Genomic DNA, 21,508 nt, shown 5'->3' on the forward strand with positions numbered 1-21,508 from the left:
GTACGTGTCCAAGGGTTTAATTTCTCAGTTCATAGTCAAAGGTATTCAAATAAAAATAAAAGTTATGCAATAAAAACGAGAAGCCTGTGTTTACTGAAGAATATGACCAAAATTTTGCTTATTTTTCTCAGAAACAATGTATTATCACATATACTAATGAAATTGTATGTATTTGGTGTTCATCAAATTGATGCCTGTCGTTTCGGTGAAATTCCTAGAAATTAGTTCTAATGAAAGTCTTCACCAAATTCTCCCTGTTATTCCACCTCTCTCCCGGCTCCCAAATCATAGCTATTTGCTTTTAAAATTGCCATCTAGTGATTAACTCCAAGAGAAAAAAATGTACACATAGACAAGGAAATAAAGAAAGAAAAAAGTGTTACCATACACAAGGCATGGGGAAAGTTGCTTTCGATTTTTCAGGAATCCTTTTAAGAGAGAATGTCTAAGAACCTGACCAACAGTGGTCTTGGGAATTTTCTTGAAAATCATCAAGTGCAGGGGACTTCCCTCCCAACCTCATCATATTTCCATACTAACAGAATACCTTGGCGCGTGAAATACCTCAGCCCCTGAAATAAGACACCCAAGGGGGAATGGCATTGTTGCTGGGTTGTAGAAATTCTTAGCAGCAGACAAGCTAAGATTGGCTAGAGAATAAGGTAGAAATGGGAGGGGTGGCCCCACCCACCCTTCCAAATGCCACAAATTCACACTCAGGAAGGCCTGGAAGTCCAAATGCAGAGAAATGAGAGCAAGTGTTACCCAATGACTCTTGGCCAGGGTAGGGTCACTGCTGACTCACCAGGATTAGGCCATTGCCCTGCAGGGCACTTTCAGGCCAAAACCTCCCGTAAGACTCTTGATGAGAGATACACCCCTGGTTTCCATTTATAGAGATAACCATTCCTCATGCTTTTATTCTGAATCCTCCGAGACCAGGTGTAAATCCAAGAGTAGTATGGTATGAAGCCACACACACTCCTGCCTTCATGCTAAGAAAGTTACCTGATCTTTGCTTCTTTTACTGAGTTAGAACTTCTCATCCAATAGGTATATAAACCATTCTTTTTTGCTCTTGCCAGGTCCACAACTTCATGCAGATGTTGGAGACATAGTTAAAATTATCTTTAAAAACATGGCCACAAGGCCCTACTCAATACATGCCCATGGGGTGAAAACAGAGAGTTCTACAGTTACTCCAACTTTACCAGGTACTTATGGCGGGGCAGGATGGGGGGGGGTGGTATTTTAATAGACTTTACAGGCTTTCCACAAATGACTATTATCAGAGACGTATTCCTTCCAAATGAGTGTCTTAAGGAAGTGAAGAAGGAAGTGGTTAAGATTGCATGCAGGGGAGTGCCTGGGTGGCTCAGTTGGTTGAGTCTGCCTTCAGTCTGGTCATGATCTCAGGGTCCTGGGATTAGCCCTTATGTGGGGCTCCCTGCTCAGTGGGGAGTCTGCTTCTCCCTCCCCCTCTGCCACTCATCCCCAGCTTGTGCTCTCTCTCTCTCTCTGTCTCAAATAAATAAATAAAATCTTAAAGAAAAAAAAAAGAGACATGCAAGGAGGTATATCTGTGTATACTTCTCTATGCACAAATAAGGAAAGGGAAGGGAAGGGAGAAAGAGAGAGGGGGCAAGAAAGAGAGAGACCCACAGGAGAACTGTAAGGAAAACATCTGTGAGTACTGGATATCTACAAATACTCAAGATGGAGTGAGCAGAGATGATCTCTCCATGCCCAGACAGCATTTACCGCACATTGTGTGTGGTTGAATGTTTCCATGACTGTAGCTGAAGGCAGGGTCCTAAGAGCAGAGACTGCCACGTGGAATTTTAAATCCCCCAATTCTAGCCCAGTATCTGGCATGTACTAGAAACTCAGTAACTTCACTTAACACAGTGCAAAAGCTGGAAGAGGTTAAATACACGTGTGTATTTCCTTTAATTAAAACTATGTTTTTCTTCTATTAGTTGGAAAGTTGGCTTCTAGGAAAGGACCATTTCTTAGTAATTTAGCAGTTCCCCAATATGGCAAGTGAGAAAAAATGAGTGAGAAAAAAATAAATTACGCTATAAAGTTGCTCGTGTCAATTCAGGGCATTAGAAATAAAAAGCCCTGCCCTTGTGACTCTCACATTCTTCCAAAAGAGATAAGCAAATTACATAGTATTAATTTATAAACAGTGCTATGAAAAAGATTAAAGCAGATGAGAGAGAGGAAGTAACAAGAGTGCTATTTTAGGTAGGGTGATCAGGAGGGCTTCTTTGAGGAGGTGCCACTTGTGAAGACACCTAAATACTAAGTCATGAGCCACAGGGAGTTACGGGGGAAGAGCATTGAAGGTCCTGAGATGGGAACAGCAAGGAGGCCAGAGGCCAGAGCAGAGCAAACAGGGGACAGAATGTGAGATGAGACCCAGGGAGGGCAGGGGGCTGGATGCAATAGGAGGAAAGGGAATCCTCGAGGCCATGGTTAGAACCTTACATTTTATACTATTAACCAAGCTGGAGATTGATGGTCTGAGGAACACTTTATAAAGGCCTCTTCTGGTTGACGTGTGGGTAAGTGACTGCAGAAACAGGGTAGAATAAAGGAACAGTTAGAGGACTATTGCAATAATCTGGGTTAAAAAAATGAGACGTGGACCAGGGTAGAAGTAGCTGAAGTGGTAAATTGTCATATTCTGGTTGTATTTTAAAGGTGGTGCTAACAATCCTTGCTGAAAGATCAGGCATTAGTAAACGTTAGGGAAGGAGGGGTCAAGGACAGTGCCAGGGTTTTGGACATCCACCATGGTGGCAGAGCAGGTGGGGGAATGGAGAAGAGAAGGAAACATTATTTTTTGGCTTATGAGATTAAGAGTGTAGATGAAGAGATGATATGTTCAGGTGGTGAATCTATGCTTATATTCTCAGTGAAAGATTCTGCTTACAAAAAGGGTGACAATGTAGGGGTGGGTAAGATGGAGGACTTGAAGAAAAAGGAAAAAGTCTACCACATCCCTTGAGACCATCCCTCCTGTCCTGCTTGATTCCCTAGAAAAGGTTTGTCAGAATCTGGCTAATGAAAGTCTGACAGCATGAATATGTAACAGTGAGGTCTACGTAAATGGAGTGGATGGTGAGTGGCCACAGCTAAAAGTCAAGGTCTGGTGAACTGCTGGACAGGAAACCCGGAGGTGACTGGAAGCAGAGATCAGCCCGGGGAAGAGCCCAGAGCACATGGAAGAGGGTCAAGGCCTTGGCAAGTTAGGAGGGTAGAGCAACTGGCTATCTTCAAAGTGTCAAGGTCCAGGGTGTGACAGTGTCCTGTATGTGACAGAGCTGGGACAGAACAGCGTATGGTATGACAGAATGGGACAGACCCGAGAAGAGGTCATTGTGACAAGTCAGTGACCCATGAGATCCCAAGAGCTAATGGCTCCTCACCAGGAATTCTGGAATCGCTAGGGATAATGGTAGAAAAGGAGAAAAGAAGGCCAAGTTGAGGCCAAGGGAATGACACAGGGCACGCAGGTACAAACAGAGAGAAGGTTTGGGGAAGGTGCTCACATTGGGGGAAATGACTTGACGGTTGAAAACAGTGTTTTACAGAAACAGACTTCAAGCTAAAAAAAAGATCTCTTACAAAATACCTTCAAATTGTGATATTGGTATTGCCACATCCTGGCTTGGTGGTATTGCAGGTGTGTGTCGTGGTTAGTTAATTCATAACTGACAAAGAAGATCTAAAAGTATGTCTTACAGTTTGTCTTAACACTAAATCCCTGAAAACAATTTTGAGTGCTACTACTTTTTAACACTAATTACCTTGACATTTCCAGTTTCTAGGTCATTGGTTATTAAGACTTAGTGTGTGTGTGTCTGTGTGTGTGTGTGTGTATCGCAAATATATACCAAATATAACCAGATACATTAACACTTGATTTATTTAGGTGAAACTCGCACTTACATATGGAAGATCCCAGAAAGATCTGGACCTGGAATAGAGGATTCTGCTTGTATTCCATGGGCTTACTATTCAACTGTGGATCAAGTTAAGGTAAATTTTAAATCATTTGTTTTGTGAAAATCCCCAAATTAGACACATAGTTGAAGGAAGATGAGATTAGAGTTTTCCTGTGATCCAATTCTATCTTAAAATCCCAGGAAAGGAAGCTTCTCTACAATTCACTTTGGTTTCATTTTTCAGTTTGTTTCTTTTTAAGGATAGAGTTGTAAGTGTGTTAACCCTATGACTGCTGATTATGGGTAACAGAATCAAATATTAATAAGTACAGTGTTTTATTTCCCTTTTGACATAAAAATACATTAAACCCAAAGAACTGAGGTACATGATCTCAGAGCTCTATTAATGATAATAAAAGTGTTGATCTCAGTACTAGCACAACTAAAGCTATTTTATTGAATATTTCAAAGCCAACAAAACACTCAACAACTGCAAATCAGAACTTGTTCCAAGATTCTTTTGTAGAATTAAATCTCGAGTCCAAATCTCTCTCCTGAGCTCCAGACCTGTTTATATACCAGCCTACTGAACATCTCCATCAGCATGTCCCACCGGCACTGGAAACACAGCAACTCTAACATGGAATTGAGATCCTCCTCTACCTCTTGTATTTCCTGTTACAATAAGTGGCACCACGAGTTCCAAATCTACTCATTTGTTCAAGCTAGAACCCTGGGTATGAAGTATCTAGTTCTTCCCCCTGGCTCACACAGGCAATTCACCCACCTCCATAGAGCTCAGTCTATTTCTTCTCCCTGTCTCCATAGATCGGGTCCTCGTGATTTGCCTGACTACTGCAATGGCCTCCCACGCTCCAGTCTCTTCCTCCTTCAATCCTTCCTTCACTCACCACTAGGATGACTGGTCTAAAATGCAAATATGTTGCCATGTCATGTTCAAGTTTTCAATGGCTCCCTGTGACCCATACGATAGAGTCTAAAATTCCTGAACATGATAGAGCTCAAAGACCCTTCCAGACCTCATCTGTCATTATTGACACCCGCCAGACCAAACGTCTCATAGATTTGTCAGTTGTCATCTTCCTCCTCTGTGTTCATTAGCACCTTATGTACCTCCATCACAGCGAGTGATTCATTTCTCCCTCCTCTATTTTCCCTACTGGACTGAGTTCCTGGAGGGCACGGGCTTTGTTTGATTCATCTCTGGATTTTTAGAGACTAGCACTGTGCTTGATTTACGGAATAGGCCAACCAACACTGTTCGTTTGGGGTTCCTTTAAATTGCTGCTCATTAGCTGAGCCAATATTTGGCCCCTGCACGCACTTTTGTTACTTCAGCATCACCCATTTGACCTACCTACTACTCACGGTTAGTCCAACTTATCCACAAGTGGAAAGTGACTGACCTGACAGCACCATGTTAGGCAAAGTCTACAACTTAAATCGATCCCTCTGAAATTCCCGAGGTCCCAGTTCTCTGAAATCCTGACTTCTATCACAAAAATGACCAGTTTTTGCTTGTTTTCAGGATCTGTATAGTGGATTAATTGGCCCACTGATTGTTTGCCGGAGACATTACATGAAAGTATTCAATCCCATCACAAAACTGGAATTTTCCCTTCTGTTTTTTGTTTTTGATGAAAATGAATCCTGGTACATAGATGACAACATCAAAACATACTCTGAACACCCTGAGAAAGTAAACAAAGACAATGAGGAATTCATAGAAAGCAATAAAATGCATGGTATGAGACATTATTCCAGCCCTATGTTCCCCCTTTTCTTCTTTCAAATAAAATTAGTTTGGAGACTATTCATTTTATAGTAAACCAGTTCTGCCTCATGCTGTATGTGAGGTAGAATTCTGTTCAAAGAAAAACCACCTATTAACTTCTCTCCCCATTCCAAGGTCTCATTCTCTTTTAAATTCACAATTAGGATTATGGCTTTTGGTGCTAAAGGACTAGAAAAGCAGTGTGACCTTATTGACCCTAAAGTATTCATTTCCCAGTCTGTAGGGAAATAACTTCCATTATCTCAAAAAGATTCATATATTAACCTAGTAATCATATGGTCAGTGAAACAGCCATTGATTTAAAATATCCTGAAAAGTAATTAAAAAAAAAATCATGTGATTTCCCCAGCTATTAATGGAAGAATGTTTGGGAACCTGCAAGGCCTCACGATGCACGTGGGAGATGAAGTCAACTGGTATCTGATGGGAATGGGCAATGAAATCGACTTGCACTCGGTACATTTTCATGGCCACAGCTTCGGGTACCAGGTAAGAGTGATCCACGGTCATTATTCTTGCTCTATTGGAAAATGTTTTAATACAAATGAAAATATTTCCTCAGAGAGACTCATGAAAAAAAAAGTTTCAAGAGACAACTAAATTATATCCAAAGAGTGTGCCACACAGCAATTTCAGTTGCTGTTACCAACCTTTGTTACAAATTGGGCTCTTCGTTGGATTTATAGTTTTAGTGGGTTTTCGTGGAATTCTGCTCACATATTGCTGGCCAAGGCATTTGAATAGCATTGTTAGCAGAGAGGTTAGGCATGTTCACATAATGATGGATCAGAGAGTAGAGCCAAGACTTTATTATAAGCTTTACCAGTTCTAACTTCTGAATCTTAAACAGCCTAAAGTGAACAAGTTTATCATTTTGGTGTCGGGCAACTGATCGGTCTCTAGATCTCAACGCTGCTTCTGCTTCTCACCCAGTGCCGATTTCAGCAGGAGTCAAAAGCTCTCTTTCTTACCTTTGAGTTAATGTAGAAAATTCAGAAACTACCACAAAGCCCATTGCAGAAAAGGCCATTTTGTTATCTGTATTTTGCTTTACGTAGATGTTACCTTCTCAGCAGACTTTCAATTCTGTCCTTGCAGAAATACCCCCCAACTACTCTGTGTCTAGTCTAGACTCGACCTGAACTGCCTCTGGTTCTGGCTTCTCCATGGGCCTCCTTTCCTGCTCCCTGCGTTCCCCTCCCTGCCATAAAGTTTCACAGACCAGCTAATCTAGAAGAGCTTCAGCAAAAGTGAGATTAGGACCGAAACGAGGCCACAGCTAAATTCCCTTGTGTAACTCAAGCACTCTGATAAAAGACAAACTGGATTTGAAGTGTAAGAGGCGCCAGGTGGTCCTAATGGATGAATGGACTCTCATCACATCTCCCCTTCACACCCACTTCGTGGCCCCTACTGCCAGACATTTAGCAGTACCAAGACCGCATACCTCACTGTTTGTTTCGGACACACAAATGTGCAGGGTCTCTCTCTCTCTTTTTTCTTTCTTTAACAGATTCATCCACTTTTCCCACTATCCCTGAGCTGGCCAATGAAAGATTATTTGAATGAACTCTCACATATAATAAACATTATATAATATTTGTCATTTTTCTAATTAAGCACAGGGGCATTTATAGTTCTGATGTCTTTGACATTTTCCCTGGGACATACCAAACTCTAGAAATGTTTCCAACGACACCTGGAATCTGGTTACTCCACTGCCATGTGACTGACCACATTCATGCTGGAATGGAGACTACTTACACGGTTCTACCAAATGAAGGTGAATATTGAGTTAGTAATTCTAGAAGTCACATAGCATGAATATAATTAAGATGCACTACTTTGCCTAAATACTTCCCCCAATATGAAGCATTCGTGAATTCGCTGCCCTGATTTCTTCCTTTCCTACCACCAAATAGGAATTTTGTTTTTACTGCTAAATGGTGTGGGATACTGCTTATCCTCTGAAAGCTGGTACTGATAACAGCACCAGAAGTCTCTCAGCTAATACAAATGACACCAATTTAAGGCAGTGCAATTATTCCTAAAACTGATATAAGGGAGTGGTCGTGTTATTTACCAAAAGACTAACAAAAGACACATTCAGAGTTTAATTTCTTTCTTAATAGAAAACATTTAACTTTTTTTCTAGGTCTGGTACACAAGAAACTCCTCCCCACCCCACCCCACCCCCCAAAAATCAATATAATTTTAAATAGTCAATCAGGCAGAAATAATATCTTTCTCTACTTCTAGGGGTGAGGGGAAGTATTATTGATTACTGTTTGTCAGAGATTGTCTTAGTCCATTCAGGCTGCTCTAACAAAATATCGGACTAGGTAGTTTATAAACAGCATATATTTATTTTCACAGTTCTGGAGGCTGTTAACCTGAGATCGGGGTGCCAGCAAGGTTGGGTGACAGCCCTTTTCTGGGTTACAGACTTCTTATTTTATCCTTGCATGGTGGAAGGGACAAGCTAGCTCTTTGGGGCCTCTTTGACAAGGGCACTAATCCCATCCACAAGGGCTCCACCCTCATGACCCAATCACCTCCCAAAGGCCCTACCAAGTTGCTGTCAACCATGGGCAATAGGTTTTCAACATAGGAATTTGGGGGGACACCAAGGTTCAGACTATAGCAAAGATCCAGGAAAAAAAAATAGAATCTAAATTCCATGTTTCCCCCAGCCCAGCAATAATACTCCCTCTTGAAGCACAGGAAACACAGGAGAAGGAACAGCCCTTTCCTGGGTAAAAAGTCACAGAATGTGTTCTATAGAGTGAAATCCTGCTGTGTGGTCGCAGGCTTTGGTGTTTCTTGGGTCTTCTGAGTTCAGAATTGTTGGACTTGGCGATGGCCAATCCAACAGGGGGAAATGATGTAGAGAAAACAATGCCTTGTGTTTCCTCTTTAAAACAGGCATTAAAGAGGACATATAAGTGGAAGAAAATATAGAAATAAATATCTCAAAAATTAAAAGTCACTCAAAGATCAACCGTGAGTGCAAACGACCAGTTTTCATTTCTGCTCCCGGGTTTTACACAGACACCTCGTAACATGAAAAATGGTTCTCTTAAAGCCTTTATTACAAAGCGTGGGACTGGGAGTACCGGAACGCCAAAGACTGGCAGAGGTAAATAAACCGCTGGGTTCAGTGCTAGTCACTACGGAACAAGGTGAAGAGTCAAACATGAGAAAGAAAACTGCAGTGTTTAAAGAACATCAGCACACACGTAAGCCACCACACAAAACGATGATCCTGCTCTGAGGGAGCACTGAGGCAGGCATTCTGGAAATACATGTGTGCAAATGCCTCACGTGCAGAGGATTCCTCCTGTGGAATTAGCCTGGAAGGAGAGGGAGAGGATTGCTTGGTTAAGAGAAGGGAGATTGTTTTTAAAGCCTTAGAGAAAACTGTAGAACAAACTGCAAATGGGAAGGGAAAACACACATTGGGGAAAAGATTAAAGAGAAATTGGCTTCTACAAAAGGAAAAGGTATCGTATAGAGCGAAAGAAGGGGTAATGAACGAAAAAGATAGCTTGAACTATAAACAGAAAGATGGAGAGCCATGTTTACCAGTCTGAATTATCTTTAAATGAAAGTTTGATAAAGCTTTGGGTAAGTCTACATTAATTCTGAATCTTAGAAAATCTTCTGTCTACTCTGACACAGAAAAGGGAGCACAGGAGGTTAGAGTAAAATTGTTCAGTATTATGCACCAGGAGACAGGCAATTTCCACCACAATGAAAAAAATCACTAGAAAAGAACTGTAAATATCCTGATATACTTAATGTAATGCTTCATTTCCCCTACCAGAGGAAGCATAATAAAGACCTTCTCTGATAAATATAAAAGGTACTTTTTTTTAGACTGTGACATTTCTACTACAGTCAGATAACCTTTTAGAGGAGTCAGTAGGAAAAAAGGCTTGCCTAGCTTTCAGTTATTCAGGCAGGGACTGTATATTCTGTATTTCTAGTAACTACCCCAATCCAATCCAATACTCTGCTTGGTAAATATCTAACCACCAATGAAAAGGAATTTTTAAACTTTTTTGGATGTAATTTCAGACTTACAGAAAAGTTGTGAGAATAGTACAAAAAATTCCCATATACCCTTCACCCAAATTCCCCAACTGTTAACATTTTACATAGCCATATTTGCTTCCTGTTCTCTCTCCTATCTGCCCCCCATCCTCTTCCCTCTTTAACACATATACAATAGTAAATGTATATATATTAAGATATATAAAGTTAAATAAACATATATAGTAAATATATATATTTCCTAAAAATAAGGATATTGTTATATAGAAACATAATACACCTATCAAAATTAGGAAATTAAAGATGATTCAATACTACAGACCATTTTCAAATTTCACAAATTATTCTAATAACATTCTTCACAGAAAAAGAAAATCCCACTCATACATTGTGTTCAGTTGGTTTGTCTTCTTAGTTTGGAACAGTTTCTTTGTCTTTTATAACTTTGACTTTTTTTTCAAGATTTATTTATTTGAGAAAGAGAGAGCTGGGGGCGGGGGGAGAGTCAGAGGGAGAAGGAGAGAGAGACTCTCAAGCAGGCTCCCCACTGAGCATGGAGACTGACATTGGGGCTTGATCTCACGACCCTGAGATCATGACCTGAGCCAAAATCAAGAGCTGGTCGTTCAATGGACTGAACCACCCAGGTGCCCCGACTTTGACATTTTTAAAGAATACAGGGCAGCCACTTTGTATAATGTCCTTCAATTTGGGTTTCTCTAATGTCCTCATAATTAGATTCAGGTTATACATTTTTTGGCAAGATTCTTACAGAAGTGATATTGTTTTTCTCTGTACACATGTCAAGAGGCACAAGATGTTGATTTTTTTCCCTTACTGATTATGTTAACTTTGAGCGTTTGATTTAAGGAGATTTCTGCCAGGTTTCTTTACTATAAAGTTACTATTTTCCCCTTTATAATTGATGAAGATCTTGCAGGGAGCAAAGTAAATTTTCTTTAAATAAAGCAGTACTAGAATGAGACATGTTTTTAAATATATAAAAAAATGGACATTGCTGCCAGGTGTCCATAGACAGATAAATGGATAAAGAAGATGTAAGATATATATATATATATATATATATAATATATATAAATATATATTATATATATATATATTTTTATATATATATATTTATATATATATATAAAATGGAATATTGCTGAGCCATCAAAAAGGAATGAAATCTTGCCATTAGCAATGATGTGGATGGAACTAAAGGGTATTATGCTAAGTGAGATAAGTTAGTCAGAGAAAGACAGATATCATATGATTTCACTCATGTGTGGAATTTAAGAAACAAAACAGATGAACATAGGGGAAGGGAAGGAAAAATAAAATGGGATGAAATCAGAGGAGACAAACCATAAGAGACTCTTAACTATAGAAAACAAACTGAGGGTGGCTGAAGGAGAGGAGGGTGGGGTAAGCAGTAACTGGGTGATGGGCACTAAGGAGGACACTTGATGTAATGAGCACTGGGTGTTATATGCAACTGATGAATCCCTAAACTCTACCTCTGAAACTAATAAAACACTATATGTTAATGAATGGATTTTAAATAAAAAAGAAAACAAAAAAATGGAAAAATAGAAATAAATCAAGAATAATTAAACAAAACAACTAACAGTAAAAAATGCGAATACATTTAAACCAGATGACATATAGAGTCGTCATCCCTCTTATCCATAGGGGATATGTTCCAAGATCCCCAGTGGATGCCTGAAACCATGGATAGTGCTGAACCTTATATATACTATTTTTTTCCTATATATACATACCTATGATAAAGTCTCATTTATAAATTAGGCACAGTAAGAGATTAACAACAATAATAACAAAACAGAATAATTTTAATAATATACTGTAATAAAAGTTATGTGAATGTGGTCCCTCTCTCTCTCTCTCTCAAAACATCTCATCCTGATCCTTCAGGATATAGTGATCCTCCTTTTCTTGTTATGGTGTGAGATGATAAAATGCTGACATGATAAGATGAAATGAAGTGAATGACGTAGGCATTATGACATAGCGTTAAGCTACTATTGACCTTCTAAGGAACATCTGCCCCTGGACTACATTGACCATGGGTAACTGAAGCCGTGGATAAGGGGGGACCACTGTACTGTTTATAATAATGGTCTTAAAATTTCTTTTTCTATAGAGACCAAGTCTGGCTGAAAGAAATAAATTGGTGATAAGTGGAAAAAAAAAAAAAGAAAAGAACAGTGATTCATAACAATGTACGTGAAAGTGCTGAAGAAAAAGTTTACTTTGGAATGGCTATAAGCATTAAAAAAAAGACTGAAAACATACACTTTCATGTATTTGTGGCGGAAACTCTTTGTTTCATATGAAAAGATCAACAGACACATGACTGACTCTAATACAATTATAATTGATTTACATAAGTCCTTCATATCACCACCAGGACTTTATAAAACTGTATTCTCCACCCCCACCCCCAAAATCTATGACCAGATGTTGTCCTTGATGGTTCTTCAAAGATCGCTATTAAGATTCATGAAATGTTTTCAACCATTGGCTTCCCATCAATCCCTATAACATGGTGCTGATATCATTCTTAATGAATCAGTGGACATGAGGGCATAGGTGTAGAGAAAGTAAAAAATTATTTTAAAATAATAATAAATTAAAAATTAAATTTTTTAAATAAAATAAAATTTTAAAATGAAATAAAACAAGGTAAAATAAAAAATTAAAATAATGCCTATCTATCTGGATTTTGTGAACCCTTGAAGAGACGGTCAAAAGGAGAATAATCTGGAACTGGAGAAAGGCAAAATTGACAAACAATTCTACAGATTAAATCTTGGTAAAGATGAACACTAACATCAGGAGAAAAGTTTCAAAATACAGTTGTGGCAGATGCTGGGTGAGTAGCTTTTGGCCAGTCTTAAGTAAAGTCAAAGCACATTATCAATGAGCTGAACTTGGACTCAAAATTGTTTAATAAGAGGCTAAAAAAGAAGACACAACTGTGAATACAATGGTATATTTCTTTATTTTCACATATACTCTAGCTAAAAGAGCAAAAGTACACCAATAAAAAAACAGAAACAAGGCTTTGGCTGAAAAACATGCATCCAACAAATTATGTTAATGGCCAGACAATAAGACAATTAACTTTGTAAATTTCTACTTCATTGATTCAGGGAGAAACCACAGCATGAGTTTTAAAAAGTAACAAAAAAGTAAAATTTGAAATCTTACTGTGGGAAAACATTAACCTCTTTCTCAAAGAAAATTATTCAAGAAGAAGAAGAAGGAGGAGGAGGAGAAGAAGAAGAAGAGACCTAATTGAGATATCTGGAAAAATCAAGAATAAATTCTGGACCACTTGGAGTGACATTCTTTCAAACATACCCACCAAATGTTTCTTTGTGTTTCTGGGGTGAAAAAGATTGTCACTTCTCTAGCAACACTGATTTGATGTTCTTTGGAATAAAAGTCAGTGTCTACTTCTAAAAACATATGCCTTCTTTGAGAAAATTCTTAAGTTTTGTAGCTTTTTTTTTTTTACATTCTGGATGCAGGTCATAAAGTACCAAACTAATAATACCACTTCATGGAAACGTAAGCAGCCTGAAAGCATCTGCAACAAATGCACATATTCGATATGAAAATCCTTTATTTACATTTTTACTGGACATTCAGTTGTTTTTAAAAGTCAGTCTTCTATGGCATTGTGGTATTTTTCAAATGATACCTTCAAGTCAATGATTTCTTTCGACTGCAATAAAGAAGATACGGCAAGAAAAATGCTGCAGTGCCATCTTCTGGGAGGACATTCAGGAAATCCCTCAGTTCCAGCTCCACAGCAACAACTGACAACGTTTCTGTTGGTAGGACAGTATCTGAGTTAGAACTGCAAGCCTGTCTTTCATTCAATTTTCTTATCACTCAACCAATTAGAAGCGAGGTCAGGCAACAAAATGTTATAACTACAACAGGAAGAAAAAAAAAAGATCGGTCTTTTAAATCCACAGACTACTTACGGTTTTAACAACTTCTTATTCATTCTTTCTAAAATGCTCTGAATTTTATTTTATATTAGTTCCATGCAATTTTGATTTACTGCTTCATTGCATTATTTTTCAATATACTTTTATTAGCCTCTAAAGAAAACTAAAATAATTTGGATACTGTCTTTAATGTTAGGGCTATATTGCAGGTAATTTATAAAGATTGCTAGGACAGGAAATACTACTAATTGATGGATGACATTTTCCTAAATCAGTTCCTCTCTATTATGAGATTTTCATGTTTTTAATAAGCACAAATCTGTCTTCATGACCATTTTTTTCCAAACTGTAAAATAAGGTACTCTCGTGTACATCTTCAATTACTAAGGGATTTAGCAAACATGTTTATAATTTTATGATTCCATTGCTTCTTGATACATACATGCTGCCCTCTGCTGGGAAGAGAGGGGGTGACACTTAAGAACAGTGTTGGCAATAACACCAGTGCCATTCCCTGTGTGATCCTCACCTGCCCACCACTTACTCTATCTGCAGAGTGACTACAATATAAAATCTCCTGCTCAGATGTGTGTGCATCCATCCAAAGTCATCTCTCTAATATTCAGCAACCTAAAGCATCCCTTACACAAAGGAATGACATGCCCATGTTGCTAAAAAGTTAATGAATGGATCAGCAGTGATGTATGAGAAAGATCCCTAACTCTGGAGTCAGACAGATTCTGTGACTTTAAGAAAGCCACTTAACCTTCTGAGTCCCAGTTTCTTCATCTATAATGAGGGGGTACCATCTGCTAGCTTCTAGAGTCCTTTGAGAATTAAATAAAATACAATGATGCATATCTAAAATATTAATAGAAACTTAATAAACAATGACTACTAACTAGTTTGCAAAACCCATATGAAAAACATGAATTATCAATACTTCCCTATCAAACCAGTTTATTTAGCGTAAATGTGGAGCCTATAAATAGTATCATAGGTTTAAAAAAACCGAGTTGGGGGCCAGTATTGAGGTTAGAGAGGCAACAAAAATCTTGCCACTGCCCAATTCTCCTCTTCTGCCAACCAGTGAGGGGCTAATATAGGTTATAACTCCAAGAATAAGGTCAATATCTTAAATCTGTAGAGGACTTTAAATCCTCCAGTGTGTCTAGAAAATATGCATCAGATGATGAAAATAGTTATTTCTGGCTGATGGGATTTTAAATGACTTTCTAAACTTCATTTTTGTAACTTACTACAGTAGTAACATTTTTAATAATAAACACAGTCCATTACCACAAAAACAGTAACAAATATTTCCCGGAAACAAGCCAATCACTAGCCCCAGTTTCAATGGCTCTGCATTAGTGCAATGGTTCTCAACCAGCATGATTTTGCTCCCCAGGGACATCTGGAAATGTCTGGAGACATTTTTGTTTATCATAACTGGGGGAGTGCTGCTGGTATTTAGCAGCAAGGAATGCTGCTAAACATCCTAAAATGCATATACACAAAAGAATTATCAGTCCAAAATGTAAATAGTGCCAAGGCTGAGAAATGCTGTATTAGAGAGATAAGAAATCCAAGCTCCTAAGCATATTACATAGATTCCCGACCTCCATCTCCAACCTTGCCATCTTACGATCCTGCCTAACGTTTATTCTAGAGTCAATCCTGAACTTCTCATTAGTCTCAGGATACTAAAACATTGACCTGCTTCCGGTCACTCAGTAACCAGGTCTCCAGACTCTAGTCCTGGTCTCCTCTCAGTGCACTACAACTCCCTTGAAAATGGACCTGAAATTATTCAGGTGTCTTCCCTTCAAATCAATAAATAGAGAACGCTTCCTATGGACAGGCATATTGCTGGTAAGGAGGGCACAACAGGAAAAATGAGTAAAACGCTATACCAGCTCTTGAGGTTTTGGAGTCTAGTAAACATAAATCTCACCCAGCACTTAGTCTAATGAGCCACACACATCACACACATACATACATACATGCACATGTCTATGCACACACACTGACATAGTTTGATGATAGAGAAAAATGGAACATTTGGAGGAATGATTATGGGTAGGCTAGGGGTAGAGAGGACATGGATATGGATGAGGAAAGGATGAAGTCCTTTGACTGAGATAATGGTGCTACTGAGGTATGAAGCTGTGGGATAGCTGCTCTGCAAAGTGATCCACCCACACAAATAATCAGCTCCAAGGTATGTGATAAACGTGACACAGGGGGACAAGGCCATCAAATATCTGACATTTCCACCTTCTGAAAAGCAAAAATTCACTCAGGGAGATGAGTAGGACAAAAAGTTAGTATCAAGTCACCACATCTTCCCAGTCACAAGCACGCAACTTTACTTAGGTGGGCGTCTTCAGAAAAACACCCTCCTATGGCCACTGGCTCTGCCTAACACTTTAAAAACCAATCACGTCAGCTGGAAAACACAATGCCAGCACTGTCAATTTCTTTTTAAAGATTTTATTTATTTATTTGACAGAGAGAGACACAGCGAGAGAGGGAACACAAGCAGGGGGAGTGGGAGAGGGAGAAGCAGGCCTCCCGCCGAGCAGGGAGCCTGATGTGGGGCTCGATCCCAGGACCCCGGGATCATGACCTGAGCCGAAGGCAGATGCTTAACTGACTGAGCCACCCAGGCACCCCCAGCACTGTCAATTTCTAATCTTTTATGCACAATTAAATCAATATAACCACACCCTTTGTCATCAGGCCAACAATTATCTAGTGATATTAACACGTAAGACTAGAGAAATTGATAACCAAATTATAGGTGACTACAAATTATGCAAATTCAAACAATACCTATGCTGCAAAACACTGCATAATTTATAGTCAACTTTTAAATCCTTGAGAACCTTGTTATTCCTCAATACTTGCTTACAATTATAATTAATAATAATAATAATCTTAATTTCCTATATGAAATAAATTAAGCACTCAGATCATCAATAAAAAATGCAATTGTATTAATGGCTATTCAAGTTTTTAAAATACTGAGGTTGTGAGTTTCTATGACTATGATCATTTGTTAAGTGTTTGAAAAGATTGACTTAAAAGTATCAGCTCCATGGCTCGAAGAGATAAATGAATATCCAATGTGATGGGGGAGCATATCAATGTGGAAATAAACCCTTGAGATGATTCTGCTAAGACCCTCTTCACCTCATTTGAGAACCTCATGAAAAAAACAGAGAAAGCAAGTCTTCAGCAAATTATGGAAACGAAAATTAGGACTCAAATTTATAATCAAGCAAAAAAGATCATTTTACCTTTTAATGATGACAGGTAAAGCTGACCTTTCTCTCCACCACATTTTATTCTGTGACAAAGTTCAGGCAGCAGTTTTTTCCACCACAAAGTCTATCTTAGGAAAAAATGAATACAGTTTAAGTTTGATGCATTTTACATTCAAATTTCCAACGAGAGTAAGATTGTGCAGGAAAGCACAGGGCAAAAATACATCATGTTGGTTAAGGTGCCAAACTTTGTTACAACAGAAGTTATATCAGCAGCCAGGCTTCTGTTTAAACTATACCATAAATCAGGTTTGTAACTTGAAAATCTAATGATATGTATGTTGTACATATGTACTTCGTTATTTTCAAGAAGAAACATAGACATGCCCTGTTATCATCTCTTAGGTAACAAGAAGGAAGGAAGGAAGGGAGGGGAGGTGGGAGGGAGGGAGGAGTACTAAAGTTTAAAACTCTTCTAATTTCTAAGCTAAAGACCATATAGCCCGGAAAATATTTTCCTATCATACACTGTTTCCCAAATCTTCAGGTAATATCCTGCTTTATTTCCAAATGAGGTTTTTAATGAAGATAACATACAATCACCATACATTTTAATAGTCTCTAACAGTATTCAAAGCACGTAACATATTAAACATATTTGCTCCTTTGACCCATCCAGACCTGTGAGGTTGGACTGATATAATTTGTCCCTGTTTTGCAGATAAGGCAACAAGATTATCAAATCACTAATGATCACTAATCAAGCCTAAAAGACATAAGCTGAAAAAGCGTACCCGATTCTCTTCTTTCAGCTCGTGATTAGCATATGGAATGATCGCCTCTGGGCATCTTTCTAACAGTGTGTCTATACACTGTTCATACTCTTTCAAACGTGTCTGACACAGAACATGGACACTGAGGCCAGCGATAGTGTCTTCCGAGAGTGGCTCCAGGAATGGAATAATGGAAGCTATGTCAAATGAAGGACCACATATAAGAGACTATGAACAGAAAAGTGAAATGTTATGGAATGAGGCACCCAAAAAACTAAAGCACAATATATAGAATACAATTTTTTTTAAAAAGACCAAACAGCACTTGCCAAAAAAAAAAAAAAAAAAGGAAAGGAAACAAAAAGATGAATGAGGTTTTAGAGGACATGCATACAATATTTATAAGTCTAAGTAGACTGAAGTATTAAATAATCTTGAAATCACCTCTAGTTTAAAGAAAAAAACTGTTTAATAGAAAGCAATCATTTCTAAACTAACATATTTTAGTTGCTTTGGATAGACTGCAAATTAAAACTAATGGGAATGTTTTAGGACTCTATCCTAAGGAAATAATCAACATTGTGGTCAAAGATTTATGTCCATTTCATTTCAGGAGTAATTGTAATATTGAACAACTAGGATCTATGTTAAATAAGGGATAAGTAAATTACAGTACATTCATATGGTGGAATATTATATAGCCATCAAAATTATTGTCAGTGGCTAGTTAATGAGCAAATGCTCATAACAGAATGATTAGTAAAAAATGTCAATACAAAATTATATTCAGAGCAGGATCAATTTTGTAAAATCTACACAGGTACATACATGTACATATAGAAATGCCTTTGAAATTTGAAACAGAGATCAGCTCATTGGATGGAAGGACAAAGCCCACTTTTTATTTTTTCACACTTTCCTGTATCTTCCAAATGTTCTATAATAAGCATGCACTACATATATAACCAAAAATAAAATCTAACATTTAAGAAAACTAAAGCAATTGTATCAATACTATTTGCCACAAACTGAAAGACATAGAGTAGGTAGTATTTGAGTATTCAGAACTTTACCTGTGTTTTACTTTTAAACATTTAAACTATAAATACTACTTTTGATTCTACCACCAAAAAAAAATCTCTGCTTTCCCTTTCTTCTGGATAAAGATGAGATGGTCATTTCCTGATTTTTCTTCTTCCTGTATCCTTTTTACTACAGCATCTTCTCAGACGCACAAGAGGATATGGAATGTGACCTATTCGTTTACAGTCAGCTTGATTATTTTATTCCAAATATCTACCAAGGAATGGCTTGGAGTGTAAGGTTGGTCCCTTTCCTTCCTGCAAGTTTAATAGTCACCTTCATCGAAATAATTTCCTGACAACAAGAGAGCAAACATGAAAATCTACCACTTGTAGGATCTCCCACATGAAAGAAAACACAGATTATTTCTATATTTACTTTTGATTAATTTGGATAATGGGCAGGGTAGGAAGGATCAAGGCATGGGTAACCCAAACCATGGTTAAATGAAACTACTCAAAGCTTGGTACAAATTGATTACCCATGAACTTTTACTTAGTTTTATCCATATCATCAACAAGTTTAAAAATAAGAAACACCAGACAACACGTATATCACTGAATTTAAAATGGCCCAAAGGATACTCTTTAAACTACTCTTAATGCTACTTAGCAGAGTGCTCCCTTTGTTTTCAGTATTGGAAATGGGCTCCTTTCCACACCTAACACACGGACATTTATTTCCTTCTGTGATCCCCCATTCTCAGCCGACTCTGCATGGGTGGAACCCACAGACTCTATCCTCCACCGACACAATCTAAGGAGTGGTGGTCGGCAAGGAAGTGGGGGAGGGGACCATGATGATTATGGCAAAAGGCAGGGCATCTACTAGTTACTGTGTCTTTCCAAATAGCAGCTTTTTGACATTAGTTGATTTATAGATTGTTTTTATTTTAAGTTTTGCACAAATACACTATAACAGTGATTGAGGATAAGAGACAGACACTCATATCAAATCTGTGTGGTGATGGTGGGATGCGGGGCAGAGGGGAATCATAAAATTTTGGAAAAGTTCTCCAGGTGATTCTGAAACTCCCATTCCTCTAGGTGAAAACAAATGAGATCTTTTTGTTTCTTGATGGTTATTTTTTATTTAATGACTCAACCCACAGATAATCTAGAAAAAGATACAATTAGGAAAACAATTTTTTTTTATTTTTTATTTTTTTATTATGTTACATTAATCTCCATACATTACATCATTAGTTTTTGATGTAGTGTTCCATGATTCATTGTTAGGAAAACAATTTTTAAAAGTATAGGTTGACTACATTTCTATCCTTAAACAGCAAAGATTCCCAGAAGAAAGTATTCTTTTTAAATACTTTAAAATGAATTTTAAAAGATCACTCAATTACACTTTTTCAAGCAGTGATTATAAAAATTCTGTGAAGCTCTATCCGGTAAGATTAACAGCACTAGTTACAACTGTGATTTTAAATATGTAATTAATATATATATTCTGGGAGGGCAAGGCCCTGCCTGGCTTATCCAATGCCACAGACCAAGTTGACAGCACCTGCTTGAGGAATATTTGTTGAATGAATGTATTTGAGGCTAAGCCCTAAGGAGCCTCTGTATCGTAAGTGTACTAGAGATATGAACCAACAAGAATTTTCTCCAGCAGTTTTTCATGAATGTAAGTAACTCCATCTCTGGATTTACAACTCAGGCCTGTCTAAAGCCTGAGTCTAAGCAATATGGGCTTTTGATCTTCCCTCCCTGACCCCAACCCCAACTTGCCATTGTGGTTTCTATAAGCAGTAACCACACTTATACCAGTTCCCAGGGTGAATCAGGGGTTGCAAACTCAAAAGCCTAAACAGGCCAAAACAGATTATGGAAATGAATGAAGGCAGCTGGGTATGAGGAAAATGGACACCGGACACCATATCTGGACCAGGCAGACCCAGAGATATGAACTGAGGCAGACAGGACAATATGAGCACTGACCACGGAGCGAAATCACTAGTTCGCTCCAACTCTAAGGTCTCAGAGGCAGTGAAAGCCCAGGGTTACCAGTTCTGCTGAATTTTTCAAGAAAAATCTTGAAACTCAGAATTCTTCATTTGAAATTTCAATTTGTATATGTTGGCACTATATTGGGCAGACCAAACAAAGCAGATGTGGGGGTTATATTCAGTCCTTGGGCCACAGGACTACCTGAAATAAAATCATATCCACATCTAGCCCAGCTTGGTCCACCAAGTCAAAGATGGACTTTATTTCTCATTTGTGGCAAAAACACTGTCATGGTCAGAATTCTTGCAGGATGATCTACATTTTTGATCATACTTACTTTTTTTTTAAGACTCCTCCTCAGGAGCCAGATAAACTGGCTATTTTAACCTACTTTCTATAAGACAGGTAGTGGTGGCCTTGGGCTAGAGGCCTAACATGAGTGAACACTAAACAAAAAATAAATGCCATCAATAAAAACACCACTAAGCATTTGCCATACTTCCATTTCACAAAGTGTTTCCAAGCACATCCTGAAAAATGAAGCAAGTCAGTCACGTGACCTGGTGAACTCACTCTCTGCAGGCAACAAAACCAGCCTTGGGGGG

The 21,508-nt window shown here is 38.2% G+C and overlaps 2 protein-coding genes across 9 annotated transcripts in view; one reads left to right on the forward strand and one right to left on the reverse strand.

Annotated features, from left to right (window-relative positions):
- LOC116634945 (ceruloplasmin) overlaps nt 1-21,508 on the forward strand; it is a 58,436-nt gene that overhangs the window by 34,709 nt on the left and 2,219 nt on the right. The window contains exons 14-20 of one of the 4 annotated variants that reach the window (XR_004300080.1): nt 1,086-1,214; nt 3,944-4,050; nt 5,506-5,722; nt 6,122-6,261; nt 7,393-7,555; nt 8,698-8,911; nt 11,996-12,060. Coding sequence is in view for 3 of the 4 variants with exons in the window: in XM_032408474.1 (XP_032264365.1) it covers nt 1,086-1,214; nt 3,944-4,050; nt 5,506-5,722; nt 6,122-6,261; nt 7,393-7,555; nt 19,078-19,181 (860 nt within the window). In the remaining variant the exon portion in view is untranslated. Of the gene's footprint in view, nt 1-1,085; nt 1,215-3,943; nt 4,051-5,505; nt 5,723-6,121; nt 6,262-7,392; nt 7,556-8,697; nt 10,142-11,995; nt 12,061-19,077; nt 19,183-21,508 lie in introns of those variants that run through there. The other 3 variants (XM_032408474.1, XM_032408476.1, XM_032408475.1) reach the window with 3 other exon arrangements.
- The window catches only part of HPS3 (HPS3 biogenesis of lysosomal organelles complex 2 subunit 1), a 39,199-nt gene continuing 31,204 nt past the window's right edge, over nt 13,514-21,508 (reverse strand). For 2 of the 5 annotated variants that reach the window (XM_032408477.1, XM_032408478.1), the window contains exons 15-17: nt 17,881-18,087; nt 17,120-17,210; nt 13,514-13,691 (exon numbers count right to left, since the gene is read on the reverse strand). In XM_032408477.1, the coding sequence (XP_032264368.1) occupies nt 13,564-13,691; nt 17,120-17,210; nt 17,881-18,087 (426 nt within the window). In that variant the 3' untranslated portion in view covers nt 13,514-13,563. Of the gene's footprint in view, nt 13,692-17,119; nt 17,215-17,880; nt 18,088-21,508 lie in introns of all 5 variants that reach the window. The other 3 variants (XR_004300081.1, XM_032408481.1, XR_004300082.1) reach the window with 3 other exon arrangements.

Source organism: Phoca vitulina, unplaced genomic scaffold (assembly GCF_004348235.1).
Source record: "Phoca vitulina isolate PV1807 unplaced genomic scaffold, GSC_HSeal_1.0 scaffold10, whole genome shotgun sequence".
Taxonomy (NCBI): Eukaryota; Metazoa; Chordata; class Mammalia; order Carnivora; family Phocidae; genus Phoca; species Phoca vitulina.